Here is a 21,468-nt window from a genome sequence, read left to right on the forward strand (position 1 = left end):
TGATCTGTGTTATAAATGTAATTTCTGTACGATTCCAATCATTTTCATTGTCAAAATCAACCAAATTTGCGGAGCTCCGCTGCAAATACAGGAAGAGACGAGAGGTGAGGCAGCGATGAGCTCAGCCTCCCCTCTGATTGCGCAACCCCTCAGTAACTGGATGGAGCGCGGGCAATAAGCGCGTGCCTGTTACTATCTGTTTGTAGACCCCTTCATTTCATGTCCTCGCCTTCCATACTCCAGGTAACTTATTTCGCGTATGTGTATAAAGATACTCTTTGGTTCTTTCGGTAAAGTCACGTAGGTAAAAATAGAATACAATAAAACAAAAAAGTAATATATTATTTTTCTACCGACGTGACTTTACCGAAAGAACCAAAGAGTATGGATTCCTGCAGCCACGCAAGCTTCAAATCAAGATTGTATAAATATATTTAGGCTCGCTGGTCTAGTCATGAAACTGCAATGAAAAAGCACCAGGGGAGGCAGCTATCACATCTGCCTCACTGAGGGTGACGTGTCTAACACGCCCCCCTCAGTGCGGACACGCCCCCCACCCTTCAGTGTGTGAATCTGGCTCTGACACTAGCCCCAGCCATTGACCTCACTGCACGTCACTGGGTTGGAGGCCCATGTGTCTACTTAGTCACTCCATGCCTCGCATGTCCGCAGGATCAGACACTTCAGAGCGATGTTTTAAATTCCTGAATCTGACGAGCAGGGTAGAGGATTTCAAGGGAGACAATTTAATGACTCCTTTATATGAGAGCAAGGGCTAAAATACTTTACCCCCTCTATGTAAAACCGAAACAGGAGGAATTCTCCACAATTCTGGCTATCGCCTGATGAAGCTGGTTCTAATTACTGTACTGGATTTAGACACCAAGACGCACAACCACGGGCGGGACTGGCCACAGCGGACAGAGTTCTCTGTGGGGAGGAACAATCTCGAAAAACTACTCACTTCTAAATCTTTTGTAGTAATGTTTTTATTACTTTAGTATAAATACATGTTAATTTTGATTCATATGTTGTTTTTGCTGACTCTGAACGAAAAGACACAAATTCGCACGTTTTCTCATTGAAAATAGGTACATTTCAAATTATCACTGTCCTGGTCACAAAAGCAAAGTTTTGTGGGGAATAATAGACTTTTTCTATACATTTTAGGCATAAGCAATTACGAAATGACACTTACTACCCAGGAACAAAAATTGTGACAGTGTAATCTTTGAAGAGGTTCACGGAGACTGCAGTTTGGCTAGAATGTAAGTACGAGCAGAACTAAAGTTACCTCCAAGCACGGCACGGTTCGCTGAACATAAGAAAACCATCGTTGCAGGGGACACAACTGCAACGCACAACACAGAGGTTGCATGTTCATGGTACTGTAACGAGTCGAGGCGTGCCAGGATCAAAATGATGGAATACCGAGGCGAGCCAGAGCAGCGTGGAGTAATTTTGGAATTTGATTTTAATATTGAAAAGCAACGTAAAAAAATGTGATTTGACACGTACATTCAAAACATTGAGAGGTACGTACACGAAGCTTGGAGATAAATACACGTTCATGATAAGCAACACTGTCTTATGTTCGTACTTACTGAAAAATCCCACACGTCTTAAAGTCTACAATCCAGAGCAATAAGTGTCTGGTGAAAACCCACCACTCTCTGCAGACATGGCTCTGAGTGTATTTCACGTTTCCACAATTAAATAACACATTATGTGGGAAGTGAATTCCTGGCAGCAATGAAGCGACGTGAGGCGTAAACGAAGTGGTTTGAGGAGCGAGACACTTCTTGCCAGCGGGGATTTAAAGCCATGGGACACCGATGATGACGACGATGATGACGATGGGCCAAGTGCTTTGGACGTCAAGGGGACTTATGGAGAAACTGCTCAGACACACACAATTTCAACCGAGATGGGTACAAACTGAGCAATCATTGGAAAGACGTTATCAACCAGTTTAAGTCATAATTGGCTATGATGTTCCCATTCTACCACCTTCCGATGTTAGTTGTGCTTTACGCCCATTTCAAACTTGCGCTTTCACAGTCACTTCGCGCGCTGACCGCTTGGTTTGCTGCTCTGCGATCTGCCATTAACATGCTAATCTCTCTTAAACATGCTAGTTTTCACCTGGCAGCTTTTTGATTGGTGGAAAACCAACCACCGTTGGGTTGCCTGCCCACCACTTACATTATCATTGGCTGCTGACACTTGGGCCACGCCCATTTCAAACCTTTATAAACAGTTTGCCTTGGAACTGACCCCCCTTTTCCTGAAGACGACCGCTTGTGTTGCGATCGAAACGTCGTAGTTTTTTGTTATTTTCTTTGAACCTATCTACATATCTACTATCTACGTGACTTTACCGAAAGAACCAAGAATAGGACGTCAATTGTTTGTGATGTGATGCGATAATACAATTCATAATTTACGCCGAGTATCGGAACATCAGTTTCAATCAACTTTGTAATTTCACGTTTAGTCTTTTATGCTTGCTGATGTATTTCAAGTGTACATTGCTTACTAAACCGCAGTTCGCTCAACACAAGTCTGTCCCGAGTTTCCTAATCATTGTAATTTTACAATCTATCACTTATAATGCACATGCCATAAAAAAACGACGATGCCATATAATCACCAACCCATAAATTACTCCGGAAAACGTTTCTAGAAACGCTCATTTAACGGTTAAAACACCTTTTTAAAACTAAAATTATTCCTGTGAACATTAACTTGCTAATTCGTAACTAATATGTCCGGTAAAGAATTACTTAAGAAAAAAATCAACGAGTAACGATAACCACGATATGACGATATGATTACCATGGATCTTATATCGTACGATAGATCGCAGTATCGCCATATCAGGGCAACCCTATGTGGATATTTATTCAAATTGTGCCGAATAGAGCCTGTATGTACGTACGCTGAACTTCCTTCGCGCCGTACGTAGCCAACCGCGCTAATCAGAGGTGCGTCACATTCGTACACACACAAACACAGGCGCGACGCATGAGTTGTGTCAGTCTTGATAATCTAGCTGCAGGATTTCCATCTGTTCCGTGATGAAACTGGAGCTTTTCTCACACATCGACTGAATGTGATGTTTTAAAGATGTGAGGCTTTTGTAGGCGGCAGAAAGTTCCATCTGCAACCTGGAGGTCTCTTCTTGAAGCTCGGCGTTCTTGCCCTCCAACTTCTTGCAGCGCTGTGGAGTAGAACAACATAAACCACGTTGGGAAAACGGTGGCCGGTTGGCTCAGAGGTCAGAGGTCACAACAACGAACAAGGCAACACTGCCACCCGTGATTAAACTACTTTTTCAAGTGTGAGTTAATGGTCATACCCTGGTTACCAATGATTAAGGAAACAAAAACACATTGCATTATGTATGCACGTATGTTGAACTTCTTTAACACCGTATGTATTAAATTTGGTTCTGCACTTAATTTGGCAAACAATTCCAGCTCTGCGGATCAAAAACACGAGTTTGACTGCCGTGCAACAATCGCCCAGCACAGTGTTAATGAAAGAGCGAACCGTACTGTGTGATGGGGAAAAGGCCACGTGAGGGATTTTTGGCAGAATTACTGTGAACATTCTCTTGTGCAGCTGCTGTGGACTACGGGTCCACACTGCTCTACGTCCACCGTGTGGACTCTTTGTCTCAGGTCATGAGGCCGCAGCTGGAATTGGCGGGTGGGGGGGGATGCATAAACGCTGAAGAGCACCCCCTGCTCAAATAAGTGTGGGGTGGCGCTCATCTCTACTGGTGGCCCTAAGCCAGCGATTAAAAATGACATGCTTCCATGACGGAGGCCAGTCTCGATACGTCTTAACCACCATCGACTTTCCATAAAGTGACCAGGATGTGCACGTGGACTCTGCCAAGTGCGGCGGTCCAATGCCAGAGAAGCAAAGGAAGGCACGAGAAGTAAAACACAGCTGCATCACCTCTTCCATTTGCAAGGCCTTCGTGTGTGTCACGAGTGTCCGCAGGGAAGCTTCTGCCCGATATTTGAGGCAGCTCTCGGTGCTTCCTCCCGCACGCTGTAGCTGGGATTCGGGCGAACACAGCTGAGAGATTTCCCAAGCGTCCGAGGCGTCGGGCAGCAGCAGCTTCGGAAGAGCCTGATGCCTTTGCACCCTGTTAGATAAGGCATCGAAGGCCTTCTCCGGGACCCGCGGCCTGGAATTCTGGAGCCTCTGCACCACCTTCCCCCTGGCGAGCGCGGAGTCCGAGCCCGGCTGCTCCGCGTGCGCGCAGCGGCCCCCGTAGCGAACCAAGCGATTCTCCAACGTGGGCGGTTCCTCCGCGTCGACAGCACATTGACGTTTAGGAATCGGCGGAGGGGACAGCCAGTGGTCTGTCTGCGTGGCCCTGTTGACGGTGGAGTGGTGCACTTTGACGGAGATCCTCTGAGTAGAGCTGGTGAGCAGGGTGAGGGAACCCTCATTACCGTCACTGCCCTTTCTGGACTTGAGCAGAGCGCACAGGTCAGGAGCTACGGGCGAAAGAACCGTTCGCACAAGATTAGCCGCTTGTCTGCCACTCTCATGAGTGACTTACCATTACCGTGTTAAATACACAAATACGACTGTCAAAATCACCATTCCTTATCAAATACTTCCGAGGACAAACGCACGACTGAAAGCATCACAAAACGGCGGGCCCGGCGTCCTTTAGAAAAGGAATAAAAATGGGGTGCGCGCGCCGCGTGGCCTCCGTATGAGGGCGACGTGTGGGTCGCCACGCACCGTTGTCCGGGCTGTGCGTGGGCGTGTCCGACAGGGACGTGAGGGACGGGGATGGCGACGTGGCCCCCCCTCCGTGCCGCCCGCTCGACGCGCACTCCATCACCAGCTCCTTGCACTGCCGGTGGCAGTTCACGCCGCAGTCTGCCATGGGGAGAGACGCGGGGAAAGGTGGGGAAAGGGGACGCGCAGTCGACAAACGCATTCGGCGACAGTGGCCAAGTCACGGCGACTACGCGGCCCGATGAAGCGGGGCCGCCGACACCTCCCGTGGCAGCCTGAGTCGGGGGAAATTCCACATTCCCGTAGTAGGTGGCCAGTCTCTGTATAGGAAGGCCATCGTTGACGTCCCACGTAGAGGCACAGTCGTGTTTCCCTGTAGCGCCGCGTGTTTTGTTAACGCAGATTTGATATATAACGCGATTCATGTATGAGGGAACACATATTTTTTATAACGCGAATTGGATATAATGCGATCGAGCAAACGGAACTACGTCGCGCGAGTAGGAATAAGCGGTCGTACGGCTGCCTCGGCGTAGCATCGCACAAGGCAGTGGGATGCTGCTGGATGCTTCAAGATGCTACCCACGCACCCCGGTCTCTGTTTGGCCTGCGTACGCATCTTACACCTTATCACGGACCGAAATTTTTCCATAACGCGGTGTTCTTCAGGAGCCACCGCCATGTTCTAGGAGAACAGACTGTGCTCTTTTTTTACGATGGGCCAACTTGTGAGTCAAAGACTCTCACACCGAGCACTCTGTACACAAGCATCACATCTTGATACACGTAATGCATTCGAAAAAAACACTACATTTGCCCAGGAAATATTCAAGTCAAGGTGCAGTTTGTCTTCCTGCTCAAGTGTTCATCTCTGTTGGCGGCCTTAAGCCATCGTTGGAAATTCCAAATTTCCATGGCTGGTGAATGGTACGTCTACATTGTCACTTTTCATTACGCCTTCGAGGCATTTTCGTAGCATTCCGTTCCAAACGTACACAAGTCGTGCGTATGTATGCTTTTAACTTCTTTTGCACCATACGTGGCCGACCGTGCTAATCGGAGATGAGTTGCTTACACACTATCCTGACTTGCACATTCATAGCAGCCTCCGCTCAAAGGCGATATGATCCTTTTCACGGTTGCTTTATTTAAATTGCTTTAAAGTTTGGGGAAAACAGGTGATAATTGTACACTGGAATACACATTTTTAAAAAATAGGAGTTTACCTTTGCACTTGAAGCCTTGCTTCACAAGGCCCCACAGCTTATGCAAGAGAAAGACGTCAGAGGAAGGGGCAACGTTAGTCACACGTACACGTGACGATGCATGCACTGGCCCCGAGCACAGCTTGCAAACTCCAGACGGTTCACCCACATTCTTGTACAGGGAAATTGAGTTTGAAAAACAAATTGTCTACTTGTTTGCCTTTCTCCCTTGTGACGAGACCTTGTAGGATGAACTTTGAGATTTATAAGGGCATGGGGGTGACGAATAAGATCTGAATTGTTATACTCATTGGTTTTTTCGGTAAAGTCACGTATGTAGAAATAAAAGAAAAAAATTACTAAATAAAATGACATTTTATTTTATTTAGTTAAGTAAAATTAAAAAAATTACGAAATTAAATAAAATTTCATTTAATTGTATAAAATAAAATTTTATAAAATGAAATGAAATTTTAGAATTTTATTTAATAAAATAAAAGAAAAATTTTTTAGTTAAATTTCTATTTTATAAAATTAAATGTAATTTTATTTTATTTAGCAAGGGGGAAGCCAGAGAGGAGCAAGGGGGAAGCCAAAGAGGAGCAAGGGGGGAGCCAGAGAGGAGCCATCATGCGGCTGCGGAGCCGCAGGTCGCCAAGCCCTGATGTAGCGGAAGGCGGTGGTCGTGGGGGCGCCCGTGGTATTCACGCGCAACATCTTTTGTTGTCTATTTTCACATTTTAACTCCCAGCGCGCTCATCGGCCTCACAGCTCGAGACAAAGAGAATCCGTTCGGGAAAACTCGCAGAGCATCGCGACCGCCGTGTGCCCCACGCATTTGAGAATGGCTGCACAAGACATTTTCAGAGGACTTCTCCGGGAAAATTCTTCCAAGTGGCCCTGCTGGGGCGCATTTTCTCACGCACTCTTCTGCGAGATGATTTATCGCGTGAGAGTTGATGCGATATATTGTTTTTATCGTAGCCAAATTGAGTGCACATCCAAGGGGGCAGTGACCACGGGATATTTGATTTACTATGTTACCAGGTAAGGCCCACTGAGCTGTCATCACGCGGACATTTATTGCAGACAAATACTCTAAGCGCGTGACGTTGATTCTAAATGTGGAGGGAAAAACCGGAGGACCCGGAGAAAAATACACGCAACCACGGGGAGGACATGCAAACTCCGAATATACAGGTGTCAGGGTTGGGATTTAACCTACAACCTCCTGTATATCAGGCGAGGGAGTGAACATCTCGCCACCCAGTATGGCGGGTTCCTGGCACGGAGGTGTTTTTAATACGATTACTTTCATGGAGTCACTGGTAACCGGGCTAAAACTATTGATTCACTCCACTTGAAAAGCCAGTTGAATCACAATTCAGAATCAGAATATTTATTTATCCTGGAGCAATCCGATGAGCTATAAACTCTTTTTCACAGATATCCAGTCGGGGTGGGTAAGAACGTAACAACAACAAACAGTACAAAAACATGACAAGAGTGAAACATACAAGAAAGGCGAACAAAACCCCCAAAAATCATACAAATACAACCAAACCATCCCCATCCTACCAGACAAAGCCCACTGAGATATTCACTCATTTTTCAGAAGCGATCTGGCCACACATGATAGCTCAACAAAGTGGCCCACCAAGTGGAATTCTATAGCAGCAAAATCATCTCCATAATCCCAATCATTAATCTATAATGCGCCTGCCCACAACTGGGTGGCTGTAACCTGGATTCGAACCCAGGATTCTCAGCGGTGCCGGCTCTGCACTCTGACCCGTGGGCCACGTGGCCCGGCCTCTCTGCAATGAAACTCTGGGTGCGATCGTGGCGACTCACAAAGCCGGCGCAGTGCTCGCAGAAGGTGGGCTTGAGGTACGTGGTCTCCTGGAAGTTGTGGGTGAACCCTTTGCCCAGCTTGCAGCGCAGAGAATTCGCTCGCAGGAAGTAGCCCATCATCTCCTCCTTGCTCACCTGACCGATCCTTTACGCGCGCGGAGAAATACGGAGCGTGAAGATGTTCATGACTATGAAAAATAAGGATAGGTTTCATCCTCCCTGGCAGTAAACACAGGTGGTGTTGAGATGTTCAACCACCCAATAGATTCCTTTGGCAAGGAGTCAAGGCTGCATTAACCACATGCACTTGTGGTGAACATGCAAACAAAACATGCTCTGATTAATCTTGATTGGAATATTTCGTGACTGCAGGAATCCATACTCTCTGGTTCTTTCGGTAAAGTCACGTAGGTATAAAATAAATATAAGCATTGTCTATAAAACGGATTGGTCTACACCAGAGACAGCCTTCTTTAGGGCCTAATCTGACCCGTGTCAGACCAGCCAAAAGACGATGCAATTATCAGGGCATTGACAGCTCGGGTTGAGCAGTTAGGTCTATGATATATATACAACTATGATATAAATCTATGAACTATGATATGAAACTATGAGAATATTTCTATATCATAGATGATACGGTATATATAGTTACATATAATCTGTGATATAATCCTTGTACACCCCTGTCAACTAAAACATTCCATTCTGTTACCGTTTTTTAAAGCTCTGTCAAGCACCTTGAGTGAAGAGGCTCTATAAATATAACTTAGATTAGAATGTGATGATGACTGTGATGATGGTGATGGACTCAGTCAACGCCTGTCTGCGATTCGAATTCACAAACATCCCGTCCTCAGCGGAGCTCTCGAACCGCGGCTCGGCATTACCTCCACACGCCTAAGAGAGCGATTTAACCTTGGGTGGCTGACTAGGGCTCGAACCCAGCCGCTCTGAGCTCACTCAGCGCGGTGACGTGAGCATCTCTCCCTCTCTCCGACATGAGCGCAGGGCGTGCCCGAGGGCGCCGGCACCATCGTGCCACTCACTGATCCCTCCGCAGGAAGCAGAACGAGTCCAGGAAGGGGAAATTGGCGGTGATGTTTTGGAAATCCTCTTGCGCGATGTAGCCGTCGTGGTCGTGGTCGTAGTTTTTGAACACGGTCTGCGGAACGAAAAAGCGACGAGGCTTTGTTGAAGCAGCGGAGAACGGTCCGAGGCCGGATGAGCGAGCCCCTGCATGGTGTGCCGTCCCCTGCTGCCCCCCTCCCCCACCGCTCGATGAGAAGACCCATAAGTTCAAATCCCAGTCGGGGTTTCGCTCAGCCTCTCGTTTTTGTTTTTCTGTAGTCAGTAAACGGAGTACCACTTTTCGGAACGTGAACAGTGAATTGCTGGCCCTGGCGTGGGATTTTCACATCATTGCTTGAGGCACACCAACAGCCCAATGTCCGATAGGGGTGGGAAATACTTTGACTTCATCTTTTGACTTTTCAACAGAAACAGAAGATTGAGTGATCAGCAATCATGTTCATCGGCAGCCAAAACGTGAGATTTGTAAAAAAACTGCAAGTAAAAGTGTCTCCCTTGTTTGCGAGGGCACGAGACAAAGCTCCTCTCCACAAATAGTAAGCCAGCAGTGGAAATTCCACATTCCCGTGCCACTGACTCCTGTTGACTGTCTATAACAATGCGCTTCAATGCAAGGCCCGCGGGCCATTGGCGGCCCCTGGTGGCCTTGAGTACGGCCCCCAACAAGACACAACACGTGACAACACCCCACCATCATCGTGCTGTCCAACCAAATGGTTTGAATTGTGTGGCGGCCGTCGCACTGATGGTGTCTTATCGGCACTAGTGAAGAACACTCCTCTATAAAGTGGCACTCGATTGATCAACCGAAGGACTATATTGGCCCTCAAGTGGGACTTGTGCTCACGATCTTTCCGTTTGATGATGGAGCCACTGGGCAGGATTCACGTTGATTATTCATGTGCAGGTTGAAGGCGCAGCCCTGCAAATGCTCACGCCACTGCTGGCTGGGAAGGCCTTCGCTAGCGGGAGCGCTGGAGAATACCTCTCGGGGTTACTTTGGCCTACTCTTCAATGCCGGGCCAGACATCTTGGAAGAGGTGGGAGCAGCCACACTTTACTTCACCACACGCGACGTGCCGATTGACTGGTGCACCTTTTTATTACTGCCGGGCGGACGGAGGTGGAGGGGATTTAAGAAACTTGCACCGGGGTTCGGGAGATTGAACTGGCGACGTCTGGATCGTAAGTCCGGAGCGCTGGCCATTACACCACGGCAAGTAAAGCGAGAGACTGCCAGAGACAAACCTCCACCATCTGACGGATGTGGCGATTGATGGCGGCAGGGTCTGGCTTGGGCTGGGCTTCCCTGGTCCACTCCAAGGATAGTTTCAGCTTATTTGGAGTCGAACGCTGATGGGGAAACAATGCAACACGATTCAAACGAGACGTAAACAGGCCAAAGCATAGAGTGCGAGTGGGAGGTGGTGGGCTCGTCACGGCTATGTCAGTGACACTGAACAGACAGCGAAATAAACCTGGTTTCAGTTTAACACGTAAAGAGGCTTTCGCGACCAAATATTATCCACAATAGACGTTTTTGGGGTTATATCGTGCAAATATAAATGTGTCGTTAAACCCGACACCACCCGATGCAACCAATTCGTAAGGTTTGTCACGTAAACAAACGAATCAGCATCTTCTGTTTACAGAGACAAACCTTACTAATTGGCATGTTCTGTTTATGTTACAAACCTTACTAATTGGCTGCGTCGGGTGGTGGCGGGTTTAACGACATAAAAAACGCCTCCATTATGAATCTGGTTTCGAATCCGAGTTGCAGATTACACTGGGCTCCCAAGTGTCGTGCACAGCTTTGGCACAAACGAATGTATGACAAATTATTGCAGACATTTCGATATTCCGCTTCAAATCGGCGCTTCCAGCTTTGAGGAATGCACATTTTGCTTTATTTTCATGAACTAAAGTTCTTGTACACGGTGGCTCAAGGGGCTAAAACCGTGTCAGAGCATTGAGCTGGCATCTCTGAGATCCTGGGGTCCAATCTCTACGTGCATTGGTGACAAACACTGCTAACTGGCGGCCATGCACGTGGCCTGTAATCCAGCACTGTGGAGGCAGCGATGGTTGGTGAATCGCGCCAATGTTGTGGAACTTGCTTCCCGTGGGAGTCCTGGAGGTGCCATACCCTGGTTCACCAGGAGAAGGCGGTGCAGCATAGTGTGGACTAACGTCATCTGTCCCATCTATATGGGATAGAGTGTTTCCCCCTTGCATGCGTGGGCTTTTCTCCGGGTGCTCCGGTTTCCTCCCACGTGTATAAACAGTCATTCGTTGCCTAAAATCATCTCAGTATACTTGACGGCCGACAACGTAACTGGGATAATTTTTTTGTGAGCGCACGGAAGTGGACGCCCGTGCCGGTGACGGGCGCTGACAGGCGCTGTCAAGCGCGCTCGCATTTGCCTAAAGAGCCATCGCAGCAACTCGAAGAAGCTCACCGTTGCCTTGCCGTTTCGAGGCTCCCTCACGAACGACAGCTCATATATCTCCTCCTCTGTGTAGTACAGATCCAGAGACACCTGCGCAGCAATCAATAGGCCACAGCAGCAATCGGGCAGAGGGTACACGAGCGGGAGATTAAGCATCTCAGAAATGGATAACAATAATAACAATCGCGGCGGCGGCAGCATGTTGTGGAGGGTAGTCCAGACCTCCCTTTCCCTGGCGACTGACTCCGGGCACTATACACTATTACACACTATACACTACACTACAATACATTAATATACAGTACTATACACTACACTACTATACACTATACACTACTATACACTACTATAGACTAAATTTCGATTTAAAGCTTTCGTGACTGCAGGGATTCATCTTCTTGGTTCTTTCGGTAAAGTCACGTAGAAGGGAAATATTTTATATAATAAAAATAAAACATTATAAAATACAATTTTCACGACGTTTCGGCCACAACGCAAGCAGCCGTCCTCAGGTGAAGAACAGGTTTGTCGGAAAGACAGTGTCTGAATGAACACCACCAAGCTTGGCAGCGTATATTTAAGCTGGGTTAGGGGAGGAAGGGCGCCTTGACAAAGGAATTTGCATATCAACAGAGGAATTTAGCATATTTATGGAGAATGCAGATATGGGATTAGTCACTACTTGTGGAATGCGTAGGAGGGGGGGGGGGTCTCAAAGTCATATTATGCCCGTGCATTATGTAGGATTAGCAGCAACAAAGGGAGGAGGTAGGGTTAGCAGTAATAAAGGGAAGGAATTTTAATAGTAAGGAGCTGCAGCAGCCAAACCACCACGTAAAAAACTAAAATATAAACTACATAAATATCATCAATATACTAAATATACTCTCCAATAAGCTGAGCTACTAACATTAAGTCATACATTACAATTCTATGTCGCAAAAAATATAATATGCCTCCAGCTAAACTTTTTCCTTACATCACACGGATCTACCCCGTACTATATACTGACATAGACAAACCCAACATTAAATTATATACTGCATTACTATATACAACCATATACCTTAGACTATACATTGTAATATTACACTATGTATTATTCTACCCACCCGACTGTATACCACACTGCTGTATATTCACTATACAATTACGATACTATATATTATATTAAACATTACACTTTTATACTATGTATTATTATACAATCTGCTATACACTATACCATTGACCGTCGCGTGAAAGGTACTAAGAGGAAGCAACGAAATATGTCAATGGGAGAGTGGTAGCAGGAGACTTGTCCCCAGACGACCTGCTTGTCAGTTTTGATGTGGTTTCCTTATTCACCAAAGTTCCTGTACCTGACACCATCGCAATCATTGAAGACTTGGTTCATCAAGGACTGAATACTGAGGTACCCCCCCTGGTGAGACACTGCTTAACCAATACATACTTCACCTGGAATGGAACTTTCTACAAACAAACTGAGGGCACCCCAATGGCCCCCCCCCCTATCTCCGGTTGTAGCCAACGTTTTCAAGGAGAAATTTGAGACTGACGCCATCCAGACTGCCACTCAATGCCCGACCTTATGGAAGAGGTACGTAGATGACACTTTTGTCATCTGGCCACATGGCCAGCGTGCTCTAGACCAATTCCTTGACCACATCAATTCTATACACCCAGCCATCAGATTCACCATGGACGTCGAAAAAGATGGCAAGCTACCCTTTTTGGATGTCCTAATTAAAAGGAGACCTGATGTTCAATGAGCCACTCTGTCTACAGGAAAGCTACCCATACGGATGCTTACCTAAAACCGGATTCCCACCACCATCCATCCCAGAAGAATTCCCTCATCAAGACTTTACACTATAGAGCCCGATGCATCTCCGACCAGGAACACATTGCCAGTGAACTCAAGCACGTACGCCAAGCTCTTAAGGATAATGGTTACTCCGACTACACAATCCGCAAAGCCATTACTCCAACCATCAAGAAGGATCCGGTTGAGGAGCCATTCAAAACCATCAGAGGGGGGTGGTTAATCACCTGATAAAAGGCTCTTTCATCAAAGAAATGTGTGCGTCATTACTGATTTCATTCTGGGCCCACTGATCTACTTTTGGGGCCCTAAGCATTTGCTGAGATTGCTCATGCCGCACGCTACCACCGCACACATACTCAGTTAAAACTGAACAATTTTTTTGTTTTACCAGCTCAGGCCCACTGAGCTATCTTTTCCAGAAGCGACCTGGCCACAAATGGTAGCTCAACCAAGTAAATTATCATCATCACGTGGACATTTTATTGCGGACAAATACTCTAAACGCATGACGTTGATTCTAAAATGTGGAGGGGGAAAACCCGGTGGATCTGCACTAAAATCCACGCAGCCACGGGGATAGTAGAGACTCGCAAATGCCAAATACACAGCAGCAGCACGCGTCAGGGTCGGGATCGAACCCACACTCTCCCGCGTACCAGGCGAGGGAGTTACCATCTCCTAGCCACCGCGGACCCCTCCTGAGGACGGTTTCTCCACAGGCATCTCACCGTGAGAAGGTGAACAAGGTCCATGTTGGGTTCGATCTGCGGTGGAGTGTGGTGCAGGTTCATCAGCGGGCTGAAGGTGGCGTGCAGATGCTGCATCTTGGCGAGGTTGATCCTCTCTCCGCCGAGCCAGTCGGGCAGGGCGGCATGCAGAGACACCAGGTCCTTGAGGTGAACGGCCAGGACGGGCAGCCAGAAGCCCTCGCACTGAGACACCGCCTGCCGGTAGCTGCGGTAGTTCCCTGACACGGACAGCAAGTCCGTCAACTCGAGCAAGACCTAGAAAAGAAGGGAACGACATTGAGAGAGGCCTTAGTCATTGAAATCAACAAGACAAGCATGTATGTGTGTGTGTTGAACTTATTTTGCACCATACATAGCCAACCACGCTAATCGGACGTGCGGGGGAAGGACAACAAACTAAACACAAAAGGGGTTTTAAAGAAATGAGTTTTAAATCTAGATTTAAAAGTTCATAGCTCCAGTGGCTTCCTAAAATCGGAACGAAGAGCGTTCCAGACGGCCGCCGATCCGCATCTAAAAACGCGCAACGCAATGACCGTATTTGTTCGATAGTTTGCCAAAAGCCGCTGCGAGGATGACCGGAGTTTGCGTGATGGTGTACACTCCTTGACGAGACCAGCAAGATACTGTGGTTCATTTGTGGAAAGCACTTAGTGTGTAATGTGTTCGACCTCATAATGTATTCGTTCAGCAACCAGCAGTACGTGCTGGAAGTACACATTTGGGATGGAATCTAGACCCAAACAATTATAGAGATGTCTGGCCAGCATGACTGAGCAGAGTAGGCTAAAACACGCTCGGGAAATAATTATTTGGTGACGCTGCTGCTGCTGAGTTGGCAGTGATCCAACATACCACAGTTAACAATAAAAAACATCACATACGTACATATATACAAGATAGGCGACGTTTTGGGTAATGGCCCTTCTTCATGGCACATAAATAGAGATGCCAGAGAGATAAAATGTATAGATTTTGAGACTTCACTTGACATAATGGGACCTCATGAGAGTTAAGCTAAATTTTTTTTCGAGATAACCAGTCTAAAATTTTGCATATAATTCGCTATTAGTAGCTAATGATTAATTGACAAACCCTTGAATAAAAAAACAACAATTACGACTAAATAAACTGATTGTACATTCAAGTAAAAATAATCAATGTTGCTGGCACATTGCATTGTGGGAAGATCTGTTCTTGTGAGAACAGGGCACAGTGTGCATAGCGATGCATGGCAATTTTACTCTGTAGAGGGGGTGCTATGGTGCTCCCTCTAGTAGAGATACTTCCTCCAGCGAATGTCCTGGATGAGGTGGTAGCATCTACGGTGTGCCCCTCCACGCGTGACCTGCCAACAGACCGTGGCGAAATTCTGGCTGGACAGAGGCAGGGGATTGAGGAAAATCGACGATCGATCCAACTGCCGTGCAGGGAGATCGAACCGATGACCTCCGGATTGCAAGTCCGGTGCACGATCACCGTCACCGCAACATTACCCGTTTGCTTACTGCCGGAAGACGCTTTAAGGAGTGAGCGTGCACTGCGTGTCCCGCATGAGGCGAAGCGCTCCGACGTTACCCTGTTGTCCTCGACTTGAAGGAAAGCGATTGTGTCGCGCAGCCTGGAGATGGAGCTGTGGTTGAGAGCCCCCACCACCGCCATGAGCGTGTTGAAGTTCTGCAGCCGCAGCAGATTCTTTGACCAACAGCGGCCCAAACACAAACGCAACACAAATTAATGGGACAGCAAGAGAGAGGACGCCGTAGAGCAGGGGTGTCCAAACTTTTTGCAAAGAGGGCCAAATTTGATAAAGTGAAGATGCCCGGGGGCCAATAGTTCCTTCCGACATTTTTACGACAAAAGTTACGTGAAAACACACCGTTATAAAACAATTATCATTGTCACAATTACCTTTATTTTTCAAATGACAATGTAACCAAATATAAGCCGCTCAGGCAGACGTGAACAACTCTAAATACACAATTTTGCCTTTCATTCAGTCAGATAACATTGAACAAACTGTATAGAATACCTTAAATTTCCATGAGTTAAATGAATTTACCTCATGAACATTTTAAACAGGAGTTATAAGTAATGCAAAGTGGTCTGTTATCATTAAACTTTAAAACAAGTGAATTTTGTCTTTTACAAGATCTTTCAGAAAGCAAGAGTTTGTGTCACATCTACAGGTACATAACATCAACAATTATAACCAAATCTTATTCAAGAGTTTAATAAAACAAGTGCCATAAGTCCAAGTGCATTAGTGTGCTTTAGGCTTTTCACTGTTAATAGTGACAGATGTTACCGTTCAAAACACTCAATTTGAGATTGATCAAGGAACAGATAACTTGCTGACACTAATGAGAAGGGTGATACTGAGATCTAGATTTCAGTAAAGAGACCAGGTCAGGCTTGAGGGCAGTGGTTGAGATGCATAAAATGCCACGCAATTTGGAGTCACTCATCCTTGACCTAAATCGGTTCTTATTTAAGTTAATGACTGAGAATGTTTGCTCACACAAATATGTAGAGCCGAATAACATCAGCATTTTCTTAGCGAATGACCGCATTTCTGGAAACCTGCTTTTGTCCAGCTGCCGGTAAAAGTCAACAAGAGAACACTGCTGGTGGTTCCCGCGGCACTCATCGTCAAACTGCAGCTCAATGAGCTCCAGATGCAGCTGTGGAGAAGCATCATCAGGGTCCACGGAGATGGGAGAAGAGAAAAGCAACATGTCCTTTTCTATAACTGCAAAGTCCCGAAAGCGTTTGTTAAATTCTACAGAAAGAGATGCGATAGCTGTTGCATAACTCTTCATTTGCGCACCAATGTTGTCCTGTGAGAAACTGTCAATGACCTATTTTAAAGCTGGGAAGTGCGCGGTGCAGGGCTCTGTTTGGGACAAGTGTCTTTGGAAAAGTTGCAGTTTGGCTCCAAAGGCCTTGGTGTGAGCATATAGCTGGCTCACCACTGCATCTTTCCCATGAAGATTAACATTCAGCGCATTCAGCCAGAGAGCATTAGAATGGTGCTGCCACCGTGTGGCAGAAAGAGGAATAACATCTTTAAAGTTTAATGATTTATTTATTCTGACAGAGCTAGCGAGCCATAAATAACACATTATAAGACCGAAGCTGCGGGCCGTATGAACTCTGACCGCGGGCCGTGATTGGCCCGCGGGCCGGACTTTGGACATGCCTGCCGTAGAGGCATCAGCTCTGCCGCTCTAGCTAATGCTGGGGAGCAATTCTGAGTTAGTGCGGCAACTCTCTGTGTGTGTGACTACAGTGAAAACTCCCCAAGTCAGGCTTCAGGGCATGCCAGAAAGGCTCCTTGAAAATATTACGTAATAACAACAACAGATCTTAAAGTGTCGCCCTACAATATATTGCTCACGCTACTGCTGGTGGAACGGCTTCCACGAGAGGGAGCTCTTAGAGAGCCCTTTTAGAGAAGGGGGGGTGGTATTTGGCCTACTCTTCAACAATTCAGATGTCTTGGAAGAGGTGGGAGGAGATGAAGAAACTTGCATGATAGTTTCAACTGCCGCGACCGGGAGATAGAACCGGCGGACTCTGGATTGCGCTAACCATGACGATGCGGCAGCTTCTATCGAGGCAATAAACATACAAAAATAACAGACGATTTCAAAAACTCCAGTCCGAATACCTGCAGTCATAATGCAAACAAAAAACATAACTCTGATAATGTATGCACTGTCCTTGAAGTTGATTGGTCCACACCCGAGACAGCTTTCCTTAGAGCCTAGTCTCACATGGTGTTGGACCAGATGACGCCAAAAGGCGCACAACTCAAAGACAATGCACCATCAGAGTATGAGAGCTCGGGGTAAGCATTTACACCATTGGAATCTCATTTGCCAGTAAAAAATATGATAATTGTTTTTTTACCCTTTTATCTGGCAACAAAACTGACACAGTTTTTACAAGGAGTCATGTTTGCATAGACCACAATACCAAAAGGGTAAAAACCAATTATCAACACTAATTGTTATAACAACACTCCTACAACATCAGAGTGCAGCGCCACATTAAATACGCACTACAATGACAATAGTTTAAAGCGATTTGAAGCATGTTTCATTTTCAAAATAGAAATATGATTTTGTGGAGGGGGGGGCAGAGCTTTGTGACGTCATATTTAAGGGAGGGGGGGGTCTGACTTTTTGTGACGCAGTGTGACGGGGGGGGGGGGTCAAAAATCGTCCAAAATCGCGTGACGTCATTTATGGACGGCCCCTTAGCAGAGCACGTGGTAGACTGATAGTTAATCGGTGAACCCATCGCCTCACATGCCGCGGTATACCACGCCGTCTGCTGGGACAACCTTGCACTCTCGTTTAAAAAAAAAGAGTTGTTCATAAATGCATCACATATCTCGACCGTAGGACATGCGAAGTGCGTTTGTACTCTATACCATGAATATCAATCCAAATAAGTTTCGTCTCGTCAACGTCGCACTTTCTAACGACGAGGGAAGTGTGTGTTGCACACTCGAAATGAAGGACATAGGGCAGGTGCTCAAAATCGAGGGCAAACACATCTATTGTGGTTAATCTTTGGGTCCTTTACCTGTAGAATGCAACAGCACGTGTGTCACACACAGCAATCTTCACCGAGTCGCCATTAACCACGTGACTGGTGTAATCATTAACCCAGCCAGCCCACCCGCAGGCCCAACTCAGTCATCACATGCTGGTGTACACACGTGCATTGATGTAGTGTACAGCACATGAGGACTTATTAAAAAAGTAGTCCATTCCTAATGTGCCACATGCGTGTTCGAGACATGGTGGAGCGCCGGCCGGGCCCAGTAGCGTAGCGCACCTGCGCGAGGTTGAGGAACGAGCGGAAGACTTGCGCCCGCTGGGCCGGGAGCGGCTTGCTCAGCACCATGAGCTGCACCCACTGGCTCACGCCGTTGAACAGGGAGATGGATCTCTCAAGTGCCGGGACCCCTTCCACGGAGCCCCGCACCACGAAGCTCCTGTAGTCCGCAAACTGCCAGCAGACCGGCGAAACACGATCAGCGCGGGCACGCCGGGGGCGCCGTGAACGGAGCGTCGATTTCGATTCGAGTTGTGCATGTCTCAGAATGGATTATCTTCCAAGTTCAAATTGATATTACACGTTTTTATTTAACTCACTGTTGTTGTTGTATCCTCAAATCTTGTAACTCAATTTTAACCCACTTCCCAATGTGGTATCGACTGCAAACTTGGTATACTTATGTCATACTGATGACAATACCATATTCAATAAAAAATAGATATTTTTAAACATTATTTTCTATATGTTATGTTTCGGCTTGGGTCTAATTGTCCACGCTGAACTCACGTTGGCTGTAATTGGCCACGGTTCCTTACGTTGCGGAAAGCGTTGGGGCCACTTCCTGGAGTCGTGGAGTTCTGCCATTATGAGTACGGTACATTTCATGAAAGCGTGTTTTAAAAAAACGTATTTTTAAATATTACTTATTTTAGTATAACCAGGAAATAACTCAAGTGGCCAGGATGGAGTATCACTTACAAGAGTGACCCGGGTCACCAAACTGAGTTAAGCAAAATAGGTAAAATAATGTAGGGCAAACGGAACCAATAGAAATGGTACCACAAACAAGAAATCTATAATATTGTCCTATCTATCATAAGTCAATGTTAAATACATTCCCTGCAGTGTGAGCCAGCTCGGGCAGATTGTTTTAGGGGCCGTCCATAAATGACGTCACGCGATATTGGACGATTTTGGACCCCCCACCTTCGTCACACGGCGTCACAAAAAGTCAGACCCCCCCTCAAATATGACGTCACAAAGCTCTGCCCCCCCCCGCCCCAAAAAATAAAACATGCTTCAAATCGCTTTAAACTATTGTCATTGTAGTGCGTATTTAATGTGGCGCTGCACTCTGATGTTGTAAGAGAAAACATTTTTTTAAAAGTATATTTAATTAAGTAGAACGTGTTGTCTATATTTATTTAAAGTTGCGCATTTTGATGTGACGTCACATTTCTCACCCCCCCCCCCCTCGTCACACATCGTCACAAATGTCTGACCCCCCCCCCCCCCCAGGTGCGTGACGTCATTTATGGACGCCCCTTAGGACTGATCAGAGTACAATTCCCACGCTTCTTCCGTTTGTATCGTCACCATTTACGGCGGTGACTTGGCTGAGCGGTCGCGGGTCGCCTCGGTTATTGAGGGATGCGTTGAGTTTTTGTTGCTGTTATTATCCGTGCTTCCGCACCACCGCCAAAACGCGGATGCCACGAGCGTCAGTTTGAGTGTCTTACAGAGACGCGACGGAAGTACTTGTACTCCAGGAAGGTGAGGAGCTCGGCCAGTTCCAGCGCCTGGAGGTGGTCCAACAGCAGCGACATCTTCCTCCGCTTCTGCGGGTGCGGCCGGCGCGTCACCCTCCGCAGCCAGTCGCACGATGGGCTACAGAAACGGTGCCGCTTAGGTATCGAGTGCACACAGTTTTGACATTGGGAAATGTGCTTTACTTATCCAGGAAAGTCGCACTGAGTCCTAGGACACTTTTGCAGACGGTCCTGCTACTACGTTGGGTTTTTACAAAATGTTATTAAGATGTTTTCGGCCAATTAATGACGAGTGTTTTTGATGCAAGTGGGAGGAAACCGGAGCACGCACAGAAAACCCACGCGTGCGAGGGGACAACGCTCTATCCCTGTACAGAAGGAAGCAAAGTGATTAGACCACTCGCTGTACTGCCTCCTCCTGGTGAGTCGAGGAATGCCACCTCAACTCCCACGGGCGGGAAGGGAGTTTCACGACAATTTGTGCGGCGATCCTCCAACCCTCGCTGCTCCCTCCACACTTGCTGCATTACAGGCAGCCGCGTGCAATAGCCACCAATGCCCGGCTAGACATATGGTGCATTTTTTTTTTAAAACAGAGCGCAGGTCTGAAGGCCTAAAACGTCATGCGGCCAGCAACAAACGGCACGAGCGGAGTTGCTCAAGTGATTGATCGCACGTATCTCAAATTGAGCAGGGTGATTATCGGAGCTTGGAGAAAGAGACGATGGGAGGGAATTTCAAAGTGCGGCAGTGCACAGAAAGATGTTGAATACAGTATGGCTGGGATGAAAGTCAGTCTGGCAGACCGAGTCTTCAACATGGGTAAAGGAATCAATGAGTGAATTTCATAGGAATAGTAAGCTAGACTAAACAATGTTTTATTTTACCAGGTTAAGGCCCACTGAGCCATATAACTCTTTTTCACAAGTGACCCTGGGTATCACAAATGATAGCTCAATGAAGTGGCTTATCACGTGAAAATGAATAGCAGCCAAATACTCTAAATGCATTTTGTTTCTAAACGTGGAGGGAAAAACCGGAGGACTCGGAGAAAAATCCACGCGGCCGCGCGGAGAACAAGCAAACTCCAAATATAAAGCAGGCCTCAGGTTTGGGATCGAACCCACGACCTCCTGCATACCAGGAGAAGTAGTCAACACTTCGCCACTG

The 21,468-nt window shown here is 46.8% G+C and overlaps 1 protein-coding gene across 1 annotated transcript in view; it reads right to left on the bottom strand.

Annotated features, from left to right (window-relative positions):
* Positions 1-2,865: 2,865 nt before the first annotated feature.
* Positions 2,866-21,468, bottom strand: part of LOC144937045 (ras guanyl-releasing protein 3-like) — a 37,282-nt gene continuing 18,679 nt past the window's right edge. The window contains exons 7-18 of the mRNA XM_078864280.1: positions 20,269-20,416; positions 18,806-18,979; positions 15,533-15,649; positions 13,934-14,209; positions 11,387-11,467; positions 10,173-10,277; positions 8,882-8,997; positions 7,833-7,977; positions 6,000-6,036; positions 4,774-4,914; positions 3,970-4,520; positions 2,866-3,223 (exon numbers count right to left, since the gene is read on the bottom strand). Coding sequence (XP_078720406.1) covers positions 3,038-3,223; positions 3,970-4,520; positions 4,774-4,914; positions 6,000-6,036; positions 7,833-7,977; positions 8,882-8,997; positions 10,173-10,277; positions 11,387-11,467; positions 13,934-14,209; positions 15,533-15,649; positions 18,806-18,979; positions 20,269-20,416 — 2,077 coding nt within the window. The 3' untranslated portion in view covers positions 2,866-3,037. The remainder of the gene's footprint in view (positions 3,224-3,969; positions 4,521-4,773; positions 4,915-5,999; positions 6,037-7,832; positions 7,978-8,881; positions 8,998-10,172; positions 10,278-11,386; positions 11,468-13,933; positions 14,210-15,532; positions 15,650-18,805; positions 18,980-20,268; positions 20,417-21,468) is intronic.

This window comes from Lampetra fluviatilis, chromosome 18, assembly GCF_964198595.1.
Source record: "Lampetra fluviatilis chromosome 18, kcLamFluv1.1, whole genome shotgun sequence".
Classification (NCBI taxonomy): domain Eukaryota; kingdom Metazoa; phylum Chordata; class Hyperoartia; order Petromyzontiformes; family Petromyzontidae; genus Lampetra; species Lampetra fluviatilis.